A 17,667-nucleotide genomic window follows, 5' to 3' on the forward strand; every position below is an offset into this window, starting at 1 on the left:
ACCTTCCGACCACGTCCAGCATGTCCGGCAGGTTCTGCAGCGATTGTTGGAGAATCGCCTGTTCGTGAAGGCCGAGAAGTGCGAGTTTCACGCCCACACGACATCCTTTCTCGGGTACATCATCTCCAGGGGAGAGATTAGGATGGACCAGGAGAAGGTTAGAGCGGTTCTGGAATGGGCCCAGCCCGGTACGAGATTGCAGCTCCAGAGATTTTTGGGGTTTGCGAATTTCTACCGCAGATTCATCCGGGATTACAGCCGTGTGGCCGCTCCGTTAACTGCCTTGACTTCCAGTATCAGGACCTTCAAGTGGAATCCGGAGGCGGATCGAGCGTTTCTGGATTTGAAGAGGCGATTCACCAACGCACCGATTCTCTCTCAACCGGACACGGCCCGTCAGTTCGTCGTTGAAGTGGACGCGTCTGATGTGGGAGTTGGCGCCATCCTGTCGCAGCGATGCTCCACGGACAGTAAACTCCATCCCTGCGCCTACTATCTCGTCGCCTTTCGCCTGCGGAGAGGAATTACGATGTGGGTAACCGGGAGCTTCTGCGGTGAAACTTGCCTTGGAGGAGTGGCGCCACTGGTTGGAGGGGGCGGAGCAACCGTTTATTGTCTGGACTGACCACAAGAATCTTGCTTACGTGCAATCGGCTAGACGTCTCAACTCCCGTCAGGCCAGGTGGGCGTTGTTTTTCGGACGATTCAATTTTTTCCCTGACGTTCCGACCTGGATCTAAGAACGGCAAGGCGGACGCCTTGTCCCGGATGTTCTCCAAGACGGAAGAGAGTGGGTCCAAGACCGAGACAATTCTCCCCCGGAACTGCGTCGTGGGAGCAGTTATGTGGAAGATTGAGGAGGAGGTGATGGCGGCCCTTCGGACGCAGCCCGGTCCCGGTAACGGTCCACCCGGTCGGTTGTTTGTGCCTGAGTCGGTTCGTCCTGCTGTCCTCAAATGGTCCCACACCAGCAAGATGGCTTGTCACCCTGGCGTGGCTCGGACGATGGCGTTTCTTCGCAGACGTTTTTGGTGGCCTGCCATGGCCGAGGATACTCGGGGTTTTGTTGCTGCCTGTCCACTGTGTGCGCAGAATAAGAGTACCAATCGGCCCAGCTCTGGACTACTTCACCCCCTTCCTATTCCCCGGCGACCATGGTCGCATCTGGCCCTGGACTTTGTCACTGGGTTGCCCGCTTCTGAGGGGAACACGGTCGTTCTGACTATCGTGGACAGATTCAGCAAGTTCGCCCACTTTGTGCCAATTGCCAAGCTTCCCTCTGCCTCGGAGACGTCCGAGATCCTGGTTAGGAGGTTTTCAGGGTCCACGGTTTGCCGAGTGATATCGTTTCCGACCGTGGCCCTCAGTTTACCTCTGCTGTCTGGAAGTCCTTCTGTTTGGCCATTGGAGCTACAGTCAGTCTCACATCTGGTTTTCACCCCCCAATCTAATGGTCAGGCGGAGAGAGCCAACCAGAAGATGGAATCCACGCTACGCTGCCTGGTCTCTTCCAACCCCACCTCCTGGGTCTCTCAGTTGCCTTGGGTTGAGTATGCCCACAATACTCTCCCTACATCTGCCACTGGGATGTCTCCCTTCCAGTGCCTGTATGGCTACCAACCTCCCTTGTTCCCTTCTCAGGAGAAGGAGCTCTCAGTGCCCTCTGTTCAGGCCCATATTCGTCGTTGCCACCGGACCTGGCATCGGGCCAGAAAGGCACTCCTTAGAGTTTCGGACCGGTATCAGCTCCAGGCGAATCGTCGCCGGATCCCCGCTCCCACCTATACCATCGGAGATAGGGTCTGGTTGGCCACACGGGATCTTCCTTTACGGACTGAGTCTAGGAAGTTGTTACCGAGTTCATTGGTCCGTTTGTGGTGGAGAAGGTGATCAATCCGGTGGCAGTTCGACTCAAACTACCGAGGACGCTCAGAGTCCATCCCACCTTTCATGTCTCCTGCCTCAAGCCTGTTTTCCTCAGTCCTCTGTTGCCTCCTCCGCCTCCTCCTCCTCCTCCTCGGATGATCGGAGGTGGTCCTGCCTACACGGTGCGACGCATCATGGATTCCAGACGGCGGGGCCGGGGTTTCCAGTATCTCGTGGACTGGGAGGGGTATGGTCCTGAAGAGAGGAGTTGGATTCCGCGGCGACAGATCCTAGATGCTGACCTCATTCGTGACTTCTACCGCCTCCATCCTGGCGCTCCGGGGAGTCCGCCCGGTGGCGTTCGTCGGAGGGGGGGTACTGTAACGATCCCGGCAGTCTGAGTCGGGTCCTGTCTGTGTACTAGTTTTTCTGCTCGTGATCTCCAGTTTCCCGAGGGTTCTGGAACGCTCCCTGCCTGGTTGCCGGGCAACGTTGCTAGGCGGGAGCTCTCTTGATTTCCGCACCTGCATCCCATCAGCAATCTGCACACCTGGTCCTGATCATCACCCTTCTTAGGCTCTGGCCTAACATCCATTCCCTGCCGGATCGTTAGCCATGAACAGTATGTTTGTCCGTGTATCAGCCTTGGAACTTCTAGCGTTAGTTTTGTTGTTTTGCACCTTTTTGACTTGCTGTATACTTACCTCCGTTTTGTTCTATCTGCAGTCACTCACCCGGAACCTTCACCCAACCTCTGCCTGATGGTCGGCGGCTGCCGAGCCATTACTGGACCTACCACTGCACCCTCAACAACCCATCCACGCCACCCGCTCTGTTCCCTGGATTATTCAGCCTCACTCGTGGATCTATTAAATAAACACTCACCTTTGTTTCAACTTACCTTGTCCTGGTCTGCTTCTGGGTTCTGGCTTAGTAAACCGTGACACCTCAGCTGTCTTCAACCAGGATCTCAGCGATCACTGCCTTATTGCCTGCATCCGTAACGGGTCCGCGGTCAAACGACCACCCCTCATCACTGTCAAACGCTCCCTAAAACACTTTAGCGAGGAGGCCTTCCTAATTGACCTGGCCCAGGTATCCTGGATGGATATAGATCTCATTCCATCAGTAGAGGATGCCTGGTTGTTCCTTAAAAGTAATTTCCTCTCAATCTTAAATAAACATGCCCCATTCAAAAATACAGAACTAAGAACCGATATAGCCCCTGGTTCTCCCTCAGACTTGACTGCCCTTGACCAGCACAAAAACATCCTGTGGCATACAGCATTAGCATCAAATAGCCCCCGCGATATGCAACTTTTCAGGGAAGTTAGGAACCAATATACACAAGCAGTCAGGAAAGCAAAGGCTAACTTTTTCAAACAGAAATGTGCATCCTGTAGCACTAACTCCAAAAAGTTTTGGGACACTGTAAAGTCCATGGAGAATAAGAGCACTTCCTCCCAGCTGCCCACTGCACTGAGGCTAGGAAACACTATCACCACCGATAAATCTACAATAATCGAGAATTTCAACAAGCATTTTGCTACAGCTGGCCATGCTTTCCATCTGGCTACCACTAACCCGGCCACCAACTCTGCACCCTCTGCTGCAACTTGCCCATGCCCCCCCGCTTCTCCTTCACACAAATTCAGACAGCTGATGTTTTGAAAGCGCTGCAAAATCTGGACCCCTACAAATCAGCTGGGCTAGACAATCTGGACCCTTTCTTTCTAAAACTAGCCGCCGAAATTGTCGCAACCCCTATTACTAGTCTGTTCAACCTCTCTTTCATAACGTCTGAGATCCCCAGAGATTGGAAAGCTGCCGCGGTCATCCCCCCTCTTCAAAGGGGGTGACACTCTAGATCCAAACTGCTACAGACCTATATCCATCCTGCCCTGCCTTTCGAAAGTATTCGAAAGCCAAGTTAACAAACAGATCATCGACCATTTCGAATACCACCGTACCTTCTCCGCTATGCAATCCGGTTTCCGAGCTGGTCACGGGTGCACTTCAGCCACGCTCAAGGTCCTAAACGATATTATAACCGCGATTGATAATAGACAGTACTGTGCAGCCGTCTTCATCGACCTGGCCAAGGCTTTCGACTCTGTCAACCACCGCATTCTTATTGGCAGACTAAATAGCCTTGGTTTCTCAAATGACTGCCTCGCCTGGTTCACCAACTACTTCTCAGATAGAGTTCAGTGTGTCAAATCGGAGGGCCTGTTGTCTGGACCTATGGCAGTCTCTATGGGGGGTGCCACAGGGTTCAATTCTTGGGCCGACACTTTTCTCCGTGTATATCAATGATGTCGCTCTTGCTGCTGGTGACTCTCAGATCCACCTCTACGCAGACGACACCATTTTGTATACATCTGGCCCTTCATTGGACACTGTGTTAACAAACCTCCAAACGAGCTTCAATGCCATACAACAATCCTTCAGTAGCCTTCAACTGCTCTTAAACACTAGTAAAACTAAATGCATGCTTTTCAATCGAACGCTGCTAGCACCCGCCCACCCGACTAGAATCACCACTCTCGACGGGTCTGACCTAGAGTATGTGGACAACTACAAATATCTAGGTGTCTGGTTAGACTGTAAACTCAACTTCCAGACTCACATAAAGAATCTCCAATCCAAAGTTAAATCTAGAATCGGCTTCCTATTTCGCAACAAAGCCTCCTTCACTCATGCTGCCAAACATGCCCTCGTAAAACTGACTATCCCACCGATCCTTGACTTCGGCGATGTCATTTACAAAATAGCCTCCAACACTCTACTCAGCAAATTGGATGTAGTCTATCACAGTGCCATCCGTTTTGTCTCCAAAGCCCCATACACTACCCACCACTGTGACCTGTACGCTCTTGTTGGCTGGTCCTCACTACATGTTCGGGTCGTCAAACCCACTGGCTCCAGGCCATCTATAAATCACTGCTAGGCAAATCCCCGCCTTATCTTAGCTCATTGGTCACCATAGCAGCACCCACCCGTAGTCTGCGCTCCAGCAGGTATATCTCTCTGGTCATTCCCAAAGCCAACACCTCCTTTGGCCGCCATTCCTTCCAGTTCTCTGCTGCCAATGACTGGAACGAATTGCAAAAATCTCTGAAGCTGGAGACTCTTATCTCCCTCAATAACTTTAAGCATCAGTTGTCAGAGCACCTTACCGATCACTGCACCTGTACACAGCCCATCTGAAATTAGCCCACCCAACTACCTCATCCCTATATTGTTATTTATTTTGCTCTTTTGCACCCCAGTATCTCTATTTGCACATAATCTCTTGCACATCTAGCATTCCAGTGTTAATACTATTGTAATTATTCTGCACTATAGCCTATTTATTGCCTTACCTCCATAACTTGCTACATATGCACACACTGTATATATATTTTCTGTTGTATTTCTGACTTTATGTTTTTTTTACCCCATATGTAACTCTGTGTTGTTTTTATTGCACTACTTTGCTTTATCTTGGCCAGGTCGCAGTTGTAAATGAGAACCTGTTCTCAACTGGCTTACCTGGTTAAATAAAGGTGAAATAAAAATAAATAAAATAAAAATATTTTGAACTGACGTTAAGCCAGGACACTTGACTTGTAACTAACCTCAACTAGAAACAACGTTTACTCTACTTTTGCTTTGTTCACATTAGAAGCTGTATTTTCCCATGTGCACTGTTATTCACTCATCTGTGTTCCCACTCTCGCGCTGTGGTCCGCAAATGCAAGTTGCGGTTGTTGTTTTTTTGTGCTATTTGTTGAATATTAGGAGTACAGTAATACTTCTGGAATTTTTGTAAAGCTCAAATTCTCCCCCTTTCAAGGAAACCACTGTTATTTACCCCTTGATGGTTATGATGGGGAGAAAATCAGAGCTATAAATTGTTGAACCTGTAGCCAAGGCTTTATAGCAGGGATCATCAACTAGATAAATCCTCGGGCCGATTTTTTCTTGAGCGGCTGGTCGGGGCCAGAACATAATTACAAATAATTTGTAGACTGCAAATTGACCGCAAGAAGCCCAAACATATATAATGTTTGACTAAAACATAATCATTTCAAACCTTGCTTACATTTAGTAAACGGTCACGTGTCTCTCTATTATGCGTAGGAATACTTGGGAACAGATTGCTTAAATGAAAATGACTTTCCTGGTGTTTTTACAGTCTTAAGTCCAACAATGAAATGACTCAAATGTGATTGACTAAAAGGTATTTTAAGACTAAGACTAAAACAAAATCTAAAATAGCTGCCAAAATTAACACTGTGACATGGGCTAATTGAGAGACTGTCAGTGACTGACATAAGAAGAGAAAAGCTGCTGATGCACAACCACATTTCGAAATTGCACCTTTTATGTTCTACTATTCTAACTCTCAACAGTAAGTTGAGAACCCGACTGAGTTCTTAATTTGAAAAAACAATAATAATTTGGGTTGGGGGCCCCCTAGCGATCGCTTATGTAGCTTATGCCTGGAACCAGCCCTGACATCATGGGTCCCTGATCTGTAGGCTACTATACAGAAATGCATAATTATGGATATGAATATCATTCTCTTCATGGTGATGTATCCTGAATAGGTACACAAAGGTAAAAATATGCCAAATCCTTATTTTGCATATTTGGGTATTATTCTGCACACTGGCTATTATTGTAATGAGCTCCGGCCCCAAACAAGACCACATTTGGTTGGTCCATACCAGACTAAATCTTAAACAATCATAGATGTCTATGTTTCACAAGTTTGGACATCACAGTACCACACAGTAGAGTACAAAAAAGTAGATATGTTCAGTACAGTATACTGTACCCTACTCTAGTGTGCTCTACTGTACTGCACTCTACTGTTCTGTACTGTTCTCTACTGTACTGTGCTCTCCAAACTTGAGAAACATAGACGTCTATGATCGGTTCAGATTTGGTCAGGCAAGGGCAGACTGACCAAATTTCAACTACTTTTCAACGTCCATGGACGTCCGGTGTCGGTCAGTGCTCAGTGGGTGAGGATGCTTATTATAGTAAATGGAAAGAGTGTAGGTGCCAGTAAGAGCCGGGAGAGGTGACATTAACTGGAGAGAGAGAGAGAGAGAGAGAGAGAGAGAGAAGAGTGAGAGGGAGGGGTTGTCCAGACTGTTTTCACAGTCTTGCTTTGACCACGAAATGACAGAAAGAAAGAAAAAGTTATGAGCTGAACATAACAGTATGCCAGTGGAAGGGAGGACAGTAGCAGGTGAGATCCAACTGTGGTTTGTGACTACTATGATTTCCCATTTTAGCCTATTCAATTGCAGTAATTCCGTTAAAGATTTGATAACAGAATTATGAGTTTTAATGACTTACTAATTCATAAACAAACTTGATATCAGCAAAAACACTAACTAATTAGTACCTTTACTTTACCTACTTTTACTTGTTACTTCTGTGAACTTTCATAATCTTCCCTCCTCATGAGGGAGAGAAATTAGAAAATATCTTAAAGATATGTAGGTTTTGGAATCACAAGGCAATTTTTCTTAAACTTACAGAAGGCATGTAATTTCGCCAAAACGAAATAGAAGTGTTGATATTAGTTGCCAGGGGTCTTTACTTCAACATTATGTTTTGATGTACTCATTTCTAATACCTTTTTAAGACTTTTTTGGTAGATGTTGTCTAAGACCCCTTTTCCATCCGTTTGACAAGAAATCAAAGCCTTTGCTTATTCCTAATTCTTAGGATGGAAAATGGTTGAAAAGTGTGTGTGTATGTATATGTGTGTGTATATATATATATATATATACACTGCTCAAAAAAATAAAGGGAACACTAAAATAACACATCCTAGATCTGAATGAATGAAATAATCTTATTAAAAACTTTTTTCTTTACATAGTTGAATGTGCGGACAACAAAATCACACAAAAATTATAAATGGAAATCAAATGTATCAACCCATGGAGGTCTGGAATTGGAGTCACCCTCAAAATTAAAGTGGAAAACCACACTACAGGCTGATCCAACTTTGATGTAATGTCCTTAAAACAAGTCAAAATGAGGCTCAGTAGTGTGTGTGGCCTCCACGTGCCTGTATGACCTCCCTGCAACGCCTGGGCATGCTCCTGATGAGGTGGCGGATGGTCTCCTGAGGGATCTCCTCCCAGACCTGGACTAAAGCATCCGCCAACTCCTGGACAGTCTGTGGTGCAACGTGGCGTTGGTGGATGGAGCGAGACATGATGTCCCAGATGTGCTCAATTGGATTCAGGTCTGGGGAACGGGCGGGCCAGTCCATAGCATCAATGCCTTCCTCTTGCAGGAACTGCTGACACACTCCAGCCACATGAGGTCTAGCATTGTCTTGCATTAGGAGGAACCCAGGGCCAACCGCACCAGCATATGGTCTCACAAGGGGTCTGAGGATCTCATCTCGGTACCTAATGGCAGTCAGGCTACCTCTGGCGAGCACATGGAGGGCTGTGCGGCCCCCAAAGAAATGCCACCCCACACCATGACTGACCCACCGCCAAACCGGGTCATGCTGGAGGATGTTGCAGGCAGCAGAACGTTCTCCACGGCGTCTCCAGACTCTGTCACGTCTGTCACATGTGCTCAGTGTGAACCTGCTTTCATCTGTGAAGAGCACAGGGCGCCAGTGGCGAATTTGCCAATCTTGGTGTTCTCTGGCAAATGCCAAACGTCCTGCACGGTGTTGGGCTGTAAGCTCAACCCCCACCTGTGGACGTCGGGCCCTCATACCACCCTCATGGAGTCTGTTTCTGACCGTTTGAGCAGACACATGCACATTTGTGGCCTGCTGGAGGTCATTTTGCAGGGCTCTGGCAGTGCTCCTCCTGCTCCTCCTTGCACAAAGGCGGAGGTAGCAGTCCTGCTGCTGGGTTGTTGCCCTCCTACGGCCTCCTCCACGTCTCCTGAGGTACTGGCCTGTCTCCTGGTAGCACCTCCATGCTCTGGACACTACGCTGACAGACACAGCAAACCTTCTTGCCACAGCTCACATTGATGTGCCATCCTGGATGAGCTGCACTACCTGAGCCACTTGTGTGGGTTGTAGACTCCGTCTCATGCTACCACTAGAGTGAAAGCACCTCCAGCATTCAAAAGTGACCAAAACATCAGCCAGGAAGCATAGGAACTGAGAAGTGGTCTGTGGTCACCACCTGCAAAACCAGTCCGTTATTGGGGGTGTCTTGCTAATTGCCTATAATTTCCACCTGTTGTCTATTCCATTTGCACAGCATGTGAAATTTATTGTCAATCAGTGTTGCTTCCTAAGTGGACAGTTTGATTTCACAGAAGTGTGATTGACTTGGAGTTACATTGTGTTGTTTAAGTGTTCCCTTTATTTTTTTGAGCAGTATATATATATATATATATATATATATATATATATATATATATATATATATATATATACATACATATATATATATATATATATATAAAAATTTATATAGCTTTCATTTGACACCCACTTTGACATGCTCCTATGAACTTCACGTTGGTGCTCATGGTAGTGGTCCATGGGTCAGCTGTTTGTTCACCCGCACCTGCCCGCAATTGTTAATAACCCATCCGCAACTGCCAGACTACATGTGAAAATCTGAGGCCCGCATCCGACCCTAACCCGCTAGTATGGAAAATGCGCTGTAGGCTACAGTCAGAGACAGCGGAACGATTTTTTGACATGGGGTGCCTGATTTAGATATGTTTCTGCTTATAATTTCCAACATTTTGGTAGGCTATTTGTTAGTCAACTTGTCTATAATTAGATACATGCAGCTTCTCTTCTGTCATTATATGTTGCCCTAGAAGACTGAATAAACCCTTGCTCTCCAGAATAATGTCATAAATCGATAGAATGAATGCTTCAATCTAGTTGACATCGGTGAAGTTCTCAGTCATCTCTGCTTCTTTCACTGAGCAAAGACGTTTAGGGACCAGGGAGAAAATCCAATAACAAAAAAAAAGCTTTTCTGTGCAAAATTTCAAAATTACATCAGTTTGACCGGTTGTAAGGAAATAGAGAGCTGTGAAAACGACCCAACATGTTTCTTATAAGATTTCAGTTCGGCTTGAATGCATATTTTATGTCGTTGAACTATCAGCGTTTATGATGCTGATAAAGATAGCACCTCCTACAAAATCAAATCAAACTATATTTGTCACATGCGCCGACTACAACAGTTGTACAGTCATGGTCAAAAGTTTTGAGAATGACACAAGTATTGGTCTTCACAAATTTCGCTGCTTCAGTGTTATGAGATATTTTTGTCAGATGTTACTATGGTATACTGATGTATAAATACAAGCATTCCATAAGTGTCAAAGGCTTTTATTGACAATTACATTAAGTTTATGCAAAGAGTCAATATTTGCAGTGTTGACCCTTCTTTTTCAAGACCTCTGCAATCCGCCTTGGCATGCTGTCAATTAACTTCTGGGCCACAACCTGACTGATGGCAGCCCATTCTTGCATAATCAATGCTTGGAGTTTGTCAGAATTTGTGGGGTTTTGTTTGTCCACCCGCCTCTTGAGGATCAACCACAAGTTCTCAATGGGATTAAGTTCTGGGGAGTTTCCTGGCCATGGACCCAAAATGTAGATGTTTTGTTCCCAGAGCCACTTAGTTATCACTTTTGCCTTATGGCAAGGTGCTCCATCATGCTGGAAAAGGCATTGGTCGTCTCCAAACTGTTCTTGGATGGTTGGGAGAAGTTGCTCTCGGAGGATGTGTTGGTACCATTCTTTATTCATGGCTGTGTTCTTACGCAAAATTGTGAGTGAGCCCACTTCCTTGGCTGAGAAGCAACCCCACACATGAATGGTCTCAGGATGCTTTACTGTTGGCATGACACAGGACTGATGGTAGCGCTCACCTTGTCTTCTCCGGACAAGCTTTTTTCCGGATGCCCCAAACAATCGGAAAAGGGATTCATCAGAGAAAATGACTTTACCCCAGTCCTCAGCAGTCCAATCCCTGTACCTTTTGCAGAATATCAGTCTGTCCCTGATGTTTTTCCTGGAGAGAAGTGGCTTCCTCGCTGCCCTTCTTGACACCAGGCCGTCCTCCAAAAGTCTTCGCCTCACTGTGTGTGCAAATGCTCTCACACCTGCCTGCTGCCATTCCTGAGCAAGCGCTGCACTGGTGGTGCCCCGATCCCGCAGCTGAATCAATTTTAGGAGACGGTCCTGGCGCTTGCCGGACTTTCTTGGGCGCCCTGAAGCCTTCTTCACAACAATTGAACCTCTCTCCTTAAAGTTCTTGATGATCCGATAAATGGTTGATTTAGGCGCAATCTTACTAGCAGCAATATCCTTGCCTGTGAAGCCCTTTTTTGTGCAAAGCAATGATGACGGCACGTGTTTCCTTGCAGGTAACCATGGTTAACAGAGGAAGAACAATGATTTCAAGCACCATCCTCCTTTTAAAGCTTCCAGTCTGTTATTCTAACTCAATCAGCATGACAGTGTGATCTCCAGCCTTGTCCTCGTCAACACTCTCACCTGTGTTAACGAGAGAATCACTGACATGATGTCAGCTGGCCCTTTTCTGTCTACAGACGGTATGTAACTGCACATTCGAATTCTCTCAAGATGCTGAAAGAAAGATATCATATTTCTCCACTCCTATTCCCGAGTCAAAATGTAGCCTACATTTGGTGTCGTTTTACTGCAAGAATGTCTTTATTCTTTATTTCTGCCTGTAGCTTAATTAGGCTTATAGGCTTCGCACTAATGCCAGATAGCCTAAAATAATGAAAGAAAAACCTAATTGTAGCCTATATATAACCTATAAATTGCACAATAATGATACATTTAAGGATTTTTTATAGGTATTGTTTTTTCTCTATTCAACCCACCCACCACCCGGACAGTTTGCAAATGTGAAAGCTATTTGAAACTTTGCCAGAAAGTGGATATAAGGAATGACATCGAATTAGAGAGAAGAGTAATGAAGACAAGTTGACATAATTGTTCTTCATGTCCTGAGATTCAGTCTTGTGTAAGAGCTCCCAAGGCCCAGAATCTTATACACTGAGTATACAAAACATTAACAACACCTGCTCTTTCCATGACATAGACTGACCAGGTGAATCCAAGTGAAAGCTATGATCCATTATTGATGTCACTTGTTAAACACCAATCAGTGTCGATAAAGGGGAGGGGACAGGTTAAAGAAGGATTTTTAAAACCTTGAAATGGGTTTCGACAATTGAGACCAGTGGCAATGCATCATTCAGAGCCCCACCTGTTTAGCTTAAAAAATAAAATAAAAATGCTATTTTCTGTTGTTGCCTGTTTTGCATATTATTTTGGCATTAATACGTTTCACATCAGTTTGCAAACAAAGTAAAAAAATAATAAAACATCTTTGAGTTAATAAAGCTGCATACAAACATGGTCTCTTTTTTGCTTTCTTGAGTAAGGCAGCTCCAAAATGCAGATGTTTCAGCCTAGCTCAGTACTTTCTGTGGTGGTGGGGCAGCCAGCGGAAAATACGGAGCATAGGGGTTGTTAATGTTCTCTAGTTGCGCCGTGATTGGCTCAGTGTTCTGTCACTCATGGGGACACTATCTCACCGCAAAATCTACGGGTAGAGCTCGAAAATTCAAGCCCCTTGGGTGCTGCCATAGACTTACATTAGAAGTGCCCATCCAAGAAGGCTCAAGGTCATTGGCCACAGATAAAATGATGTCAAATCACATTATATCTACCGTAGCTTTGATTGGACTGATCATGTCAACATCATACTTTTAAAATCTTAGCTAGCAAGCTAGACAAGCAGTCATCATGAATCAAGTCGAAAAATCTACTGGCAAATCCTTTTCAATCCTTTTCAATCCTTGTCATATGAAGATAAATTATTGATAAAACGTATCGGTGCTCATCGGCCATTGGACATAAACATTACACAACAAGTTGGAAATCGCAAATTCAACAATGAGTGCTGAGGCGCGACTGCAGCCTCGGTTTCGATCCCAGGCTGTGTTACAGCCAGCCATGACTGGGAGACCCATGGGACAGCGTACAATTGGCCCAGCGTCGTCCGGGTTAGGGAAGGGTTTGGCCGGCCGGGATTTCCTTGTCTGACGCCGGTCATCAGTTCGACCATGTTTCCTCCGACACATTGGTGTGGCTGGCTTCCGGGTTAAGCGAGCAGTGTGTCAAGAAGCAGTATGGCTTGGCTCTCGACCTTCGCCGAGTCCGTAGGGAAGTTGCAGCGATGAGACAAGATCGTAACATCTGGCCCATGGCGTTGCATGTGAATGTTTATCCTTTTAATTTTTTTCCCCTTTTTCTCCCCAAATGGTAAAGTTTGAATACGTTGGCCATGCTGTCAATCCAGCATGACTTCTGCCATGTTCAAAATAACTGGGAACTCTGAAAAAAACTGGGAAAATACGTAAAATAATTTTGAACGGTCATCCAACTCGGAATTCCAAGTCGGGAACTCTGGCCAGAAGAAGGACCGCTGCGCCACCTTCCTGTTCAAGTGAGCACAGCACAACAAGGTGAGTCCAAAAATGTATTGTATGCTGCTGCATAAATTATGTAATGTGCCCATGTGCCTCACCCTAATAATTTGGTCCCTTTCCCCCCTCATAACTTAGCCTACTGTTCTGACTTGGTGGTGCACATGTAGCCTATAGTCTGGTTTAGAGAAATGTAATCATTGAATATTGTAAGAGCTTTCATTGTCTTCTTATATGCACCCTTTATTTATCCTAAGGTTATGACTTGGTGTACAGGGAGAGTACTGTAATAATGGCCCATGTTCTGAATTCTGTCGCTGTACATTTCAAAAGTGCTGAACAAATAGTTATATTGACTACATCTGTCCTATCTCAGATTACCTCTTATCCGTTCGTCGTTCACTTATGCCATAGTTTGTACATCTCAATTGTCAGTAGAAACCACATTTGTTTAAGCAAGTCAGCCATATCAGCTATGTTTTTTAAAAAGGCAGTAAATGAGGCTGAATGAACTGTTGCGCTGCCAGACAAGGCTCCGCTGATAGCCAGGTGTAGCAGTGGTAAGGATTCACTCCATGGTGCTGAAAAGAAAGCTGTGTTGTTGGGACAGCTTTAAGTAGGCCCTAACAGTTTGTGGACACAGTTTGTCACCGTTATAGTGCAATAAATATATTGTTTAGTGTTGTGTTGTGTAGTGGCTTTGCTGGCATGCATCAACAACAACAAAAAGGTGTTTGCCCCACAAAGATGTACATGCTAAAGTTGCCACTGATTGAGACATGGATTGTGTATGTGTGCCATTCAGAGGGTGAATGGCCAAGACAAAAGATTGAAGTGCCTTTGAACGGTGTATGGTAGTAGGTGCCAGGAGCACCGGTTTGTGTCAAGAACTGCAACACTGCTGGGTTTTTCATGATCAACAGTTCTGTGTGTATCAAGAATGGTCCAGCACCCAAAGGACATCCAGCCAACTTAACGCAATGAGAAGCACTGGAGTCAACATTGGCCAGCATCCCTGTGAAAAGCTTTCGACACCTTGTAAAGTCCATGCCCCGACGAATTGAGGCTGTTCTGAGGGCAAAAAGGGGGGGGGGGGTGCAACTCAATGTTTTGTATACTCAGTGTAGATTTATGGTAATTAATTGTGAATATTAATGAATGGTAGTCATGATTTGATATATTGTAAATGTTACACTTAGAGAGTCCATACTGTAATGTCATAGTGCAGTACAGGCAGGGTCAGCTCAACAGCTGGCCAAATACTCACGCTGGCTAATCTCACCCTGCTTCCTGACATACCAACTGTACAAAGCAGCCCGTTTCTGGTTCTTCATGGGCGTGCCTTTGTTGAGGTGCTGGGAGAGATGGGACTGGTTGAGGCCTGTGGACTCTACCACCTCTCTCTGGGGGAGGTTATGCTGCTGCATATAGCTCTTCACCAGTTTTGCCACACGCCATGGATCCTCCCTATCACACATAGACACATACACACACACAGACAAAACACATGCACATAAAGGGAGGGAGGGAAAGAGGGGGATGTTGACAATAAGAGATAAGGGGAAGCACAGTAGGGCGAAGTCCAGCTCTCTCCGGTCACTGGAAATAATACCCAGAAACATAGCCTTCTTGCTGTGACACAAACCTTAACGGCTAGCAATAGTACATAACATCGCTATTATGTATATTAAAATATACCAAAGCTTTATCTATGTTTGATACATTTTGATACTAAGGCATGATTGGTTAAGTTCTGTGTTTTCATGTTAGTTGTTGTAAAATTGCCAACTTTAAGCTATATACAATGAGCAGTTATACCATAATCTGAGATATTTGTTGTAGTTTGAAATGTGGTAAAAATTAAATGGCCTTCCAAGTTGTAGTAAATATTGACTAACATCTGTTCTCGCACACACACACACACACACACCACACACACACACACAGTAGTACACACAGCACATTTCTGTTCATTTTAACCCATGTAGTTCATTCAGAGATAGAAATGGCCAGAGAATAATGATGGCGTGGATAATTAGTAACCAGGAAAGGAGGAACCCTCCTTTAAATTCACCTCAGAGGGCGAGAGCGATCTCACAAAGAGGGAGAGGGAGCAGGAGAATGAGGGAGGAAGGGGGAAGGGGGAAGTGGGGGAAGAAATTTGATAAAGACCAAGAAAATGAGTGAAAATGATACCAGGTAAAACTCTCACTTATTGGTACTCTTGTCTTGGTGAGAAAACATCAGGAAAAGAAAGAGAATGGAAAACGGAATCAAGTAACCACCCTAAAATGTATTTGATTTTAAATAATTTTTTACAAATTAGTTGTTTAGACATTGTTTTGAGAAATGAAAGCTTGTGTGAGAGAATAATAGCACAACAAAGGGATGTGGCTATTTTGTTGTTGTATGGGTGTGTGTATTAATAGTTGAAGTTTGATGAAATGAAGAGATTGATGTGTATGTGGTTAAGGAGAGGATAGGGCGGAGGGCAGAGATTTGGGAGCTACTTACTGCAGCAGTTGGTTGACCAGAGCCCTCTGTCTGGTTGCCTCCTCTGGGGCTAGTGCCTCCAGCTCCTGGAATATTGGGGGTGGAAAATCCATTTCTCCCTCTTCCGAACTCTCTCCATCTCCCCTGTCCCCCTTCTTTGTTCCAGGGGTGACCCTCTCTTGCTCCAGTTCTTCCAGTGCTTGGACCAGGACCTCCCGGGACACTCCAGAGCCCAGCAGAGCCCAGATCAGCTCGTTCTGGAGATTAGTCAGACGCCCAGGGCCGGGCCCTGCTCCCACTTTCCTCTCCTCTCCCTCCATTACACTGTTGCCTAAACCTTACCTCGCTAACACAACACACAGACTACGCAGGCCACAGGTCACAAACACACACACATTCACACACTAACACAGACACACTGCAGTCATGCTCTTACACAAAAGGCAGAGCATTTTGGCTTCTGGTGTCATTACTTTTCTGTCTTTCTTCAGTTCAGGAAAATATAAAGTTTGCTTTCATTTCATTTTCACCAGTTTGATTTTCTTCGCGTCTCGTTCTGAGATGTCTGGTTGAAGCCCTCCACCTGCTGTTATGCTTTCAAAGGTCCTTTTTTTGTAACCTTCTTCCTCCCCATGTGCTCTCTGTGAACTTTGTCCCCATCTCACTCCATCCCTAAAAGTGAGCAAAGTGCAGTCAAAAACAATAAATGAAAATAAACTTTTCCTGTCACATGCACATTCATACAGGCTCCTGTATAACACACAAAAGCAATACATTCGTGAAAGGTTACAAAATAAGCTAACTGCATCTTAATACAACCATTACAAACTATGATATAAATTTTTTCAATATATTCAAAACTGACAATTATTTATGACACTTATAAATATTAATTTTAGGATCCAAAAAGGATGACAGCTAAATTAATCTTTGGCCTGCCTTGATGTAATTTACGGCTAGTATAACTATAAAAATGTAATTGTATTTGTCACATGCGCCGAATACAACAGGTATACTATTCTATTTAAAATAAATTGTCATGTAAAGGCCCAATGGAATGGATGTTGAAGCTTAACGCTTATCATGAACACATGATAGGTGTCTTTTGAGACATGTTTGGAATGAATTGGACAGAGAAAATTAAAGTAGGTGTTGTCCTGCACTAGAGGGCACTATTGTGTCATCCTAGACAGATGAGGTCTGATAGAGGTAGCTTTTAGATGCCAGACGTCTGCTGTATTATCTGCCATGATTTTGTCTAACTTTATGCTTACTTCTGAATCAGTAATACTTAAGAACCCCTGCATGTGGCATTGTAGTTATACTGTATTGGTAGTATTGCTTTCACAGTGTGGATTCAACTCCAATAACTCTCTCTCTCCCCTTCTCTCTCCCTCTTTCTCCCTTACCTTGTGCCTTCCACCAGTTCAGCCTATAACCTGCCTTCTTGTGTGGAGCTCTCTCCTCATCCCACCCTACCCCAGGGAAGATGGCATTGTACAGTATTTGAAAGGGGGGAAACTCAGAGAAACAGGGCTCCCTCTATCTCTCTGAGACACACTACTGCCCAGTAATTAAGTCCCATTGTGCCTTAGTTTGCACTGTTCAGAGGACAGCCTAGCGAGGGAAAAGGGGCAGGGTAGTGTGGCCTGTACTGCATTTTAATCCCATACAGTGCATTATATCACACATTCTAGCAGGCATTTGGTGTGAGAAAGTAAATATGCAGTTATGTAATTGTATTATTATATTTAAAAAAGTGTGTTTGCATGTTGTGTTAATATGTAACCTACTGTATTTTCTGTTTCTAGAAATAAA

At 45.0% G+C, this 17,667-nt stretch overlaps 1 protein-coding gene across 1 annotated transcript in view; it reads right to left on the reverse strand.

Moving 5' to 3' along the window:
* Window positions 1–17,667, reverse strand: part of LOC121584756 (hepatocyte nuclear factor 1-alpha-like) — a 51,284-nt gene extending 33,617 nt beyond the window's left edge. Inside the window, exons 1-2 of the mRNA XM_041900849.2 lie at window positions 15,871–17,667; window positions 14,624–14,823 (exon numbers count right to left, since the gene is read on the reverse strand). Coding sequence (XP_041756783.1) covers window positions 14,624–14,823; window positions 15,871–16,169 — 499 coding nt within the window. The 5' untranslated portion in view covers window positions 16,170–17,667. The remainder of the gene's footprint in view (window positions 1–14,623; window positions 14,824–15,870) is intronic.

This window comes from Coregonus clupeaformis, chromosome 16 (assembly GCF_020615455.1).
Source record: "Coregonus clupeaformis isolate EN_2021a chromosome 16, ASM2061545v1, whole genome shotgun sequence".
NCBI classification, from domain to species: Eukaryota; Metazoa; Chordata; class Actinopteri; order Salmoniformes; family Salmonidae; genus Coregonus; species Coregonus clupeaformis.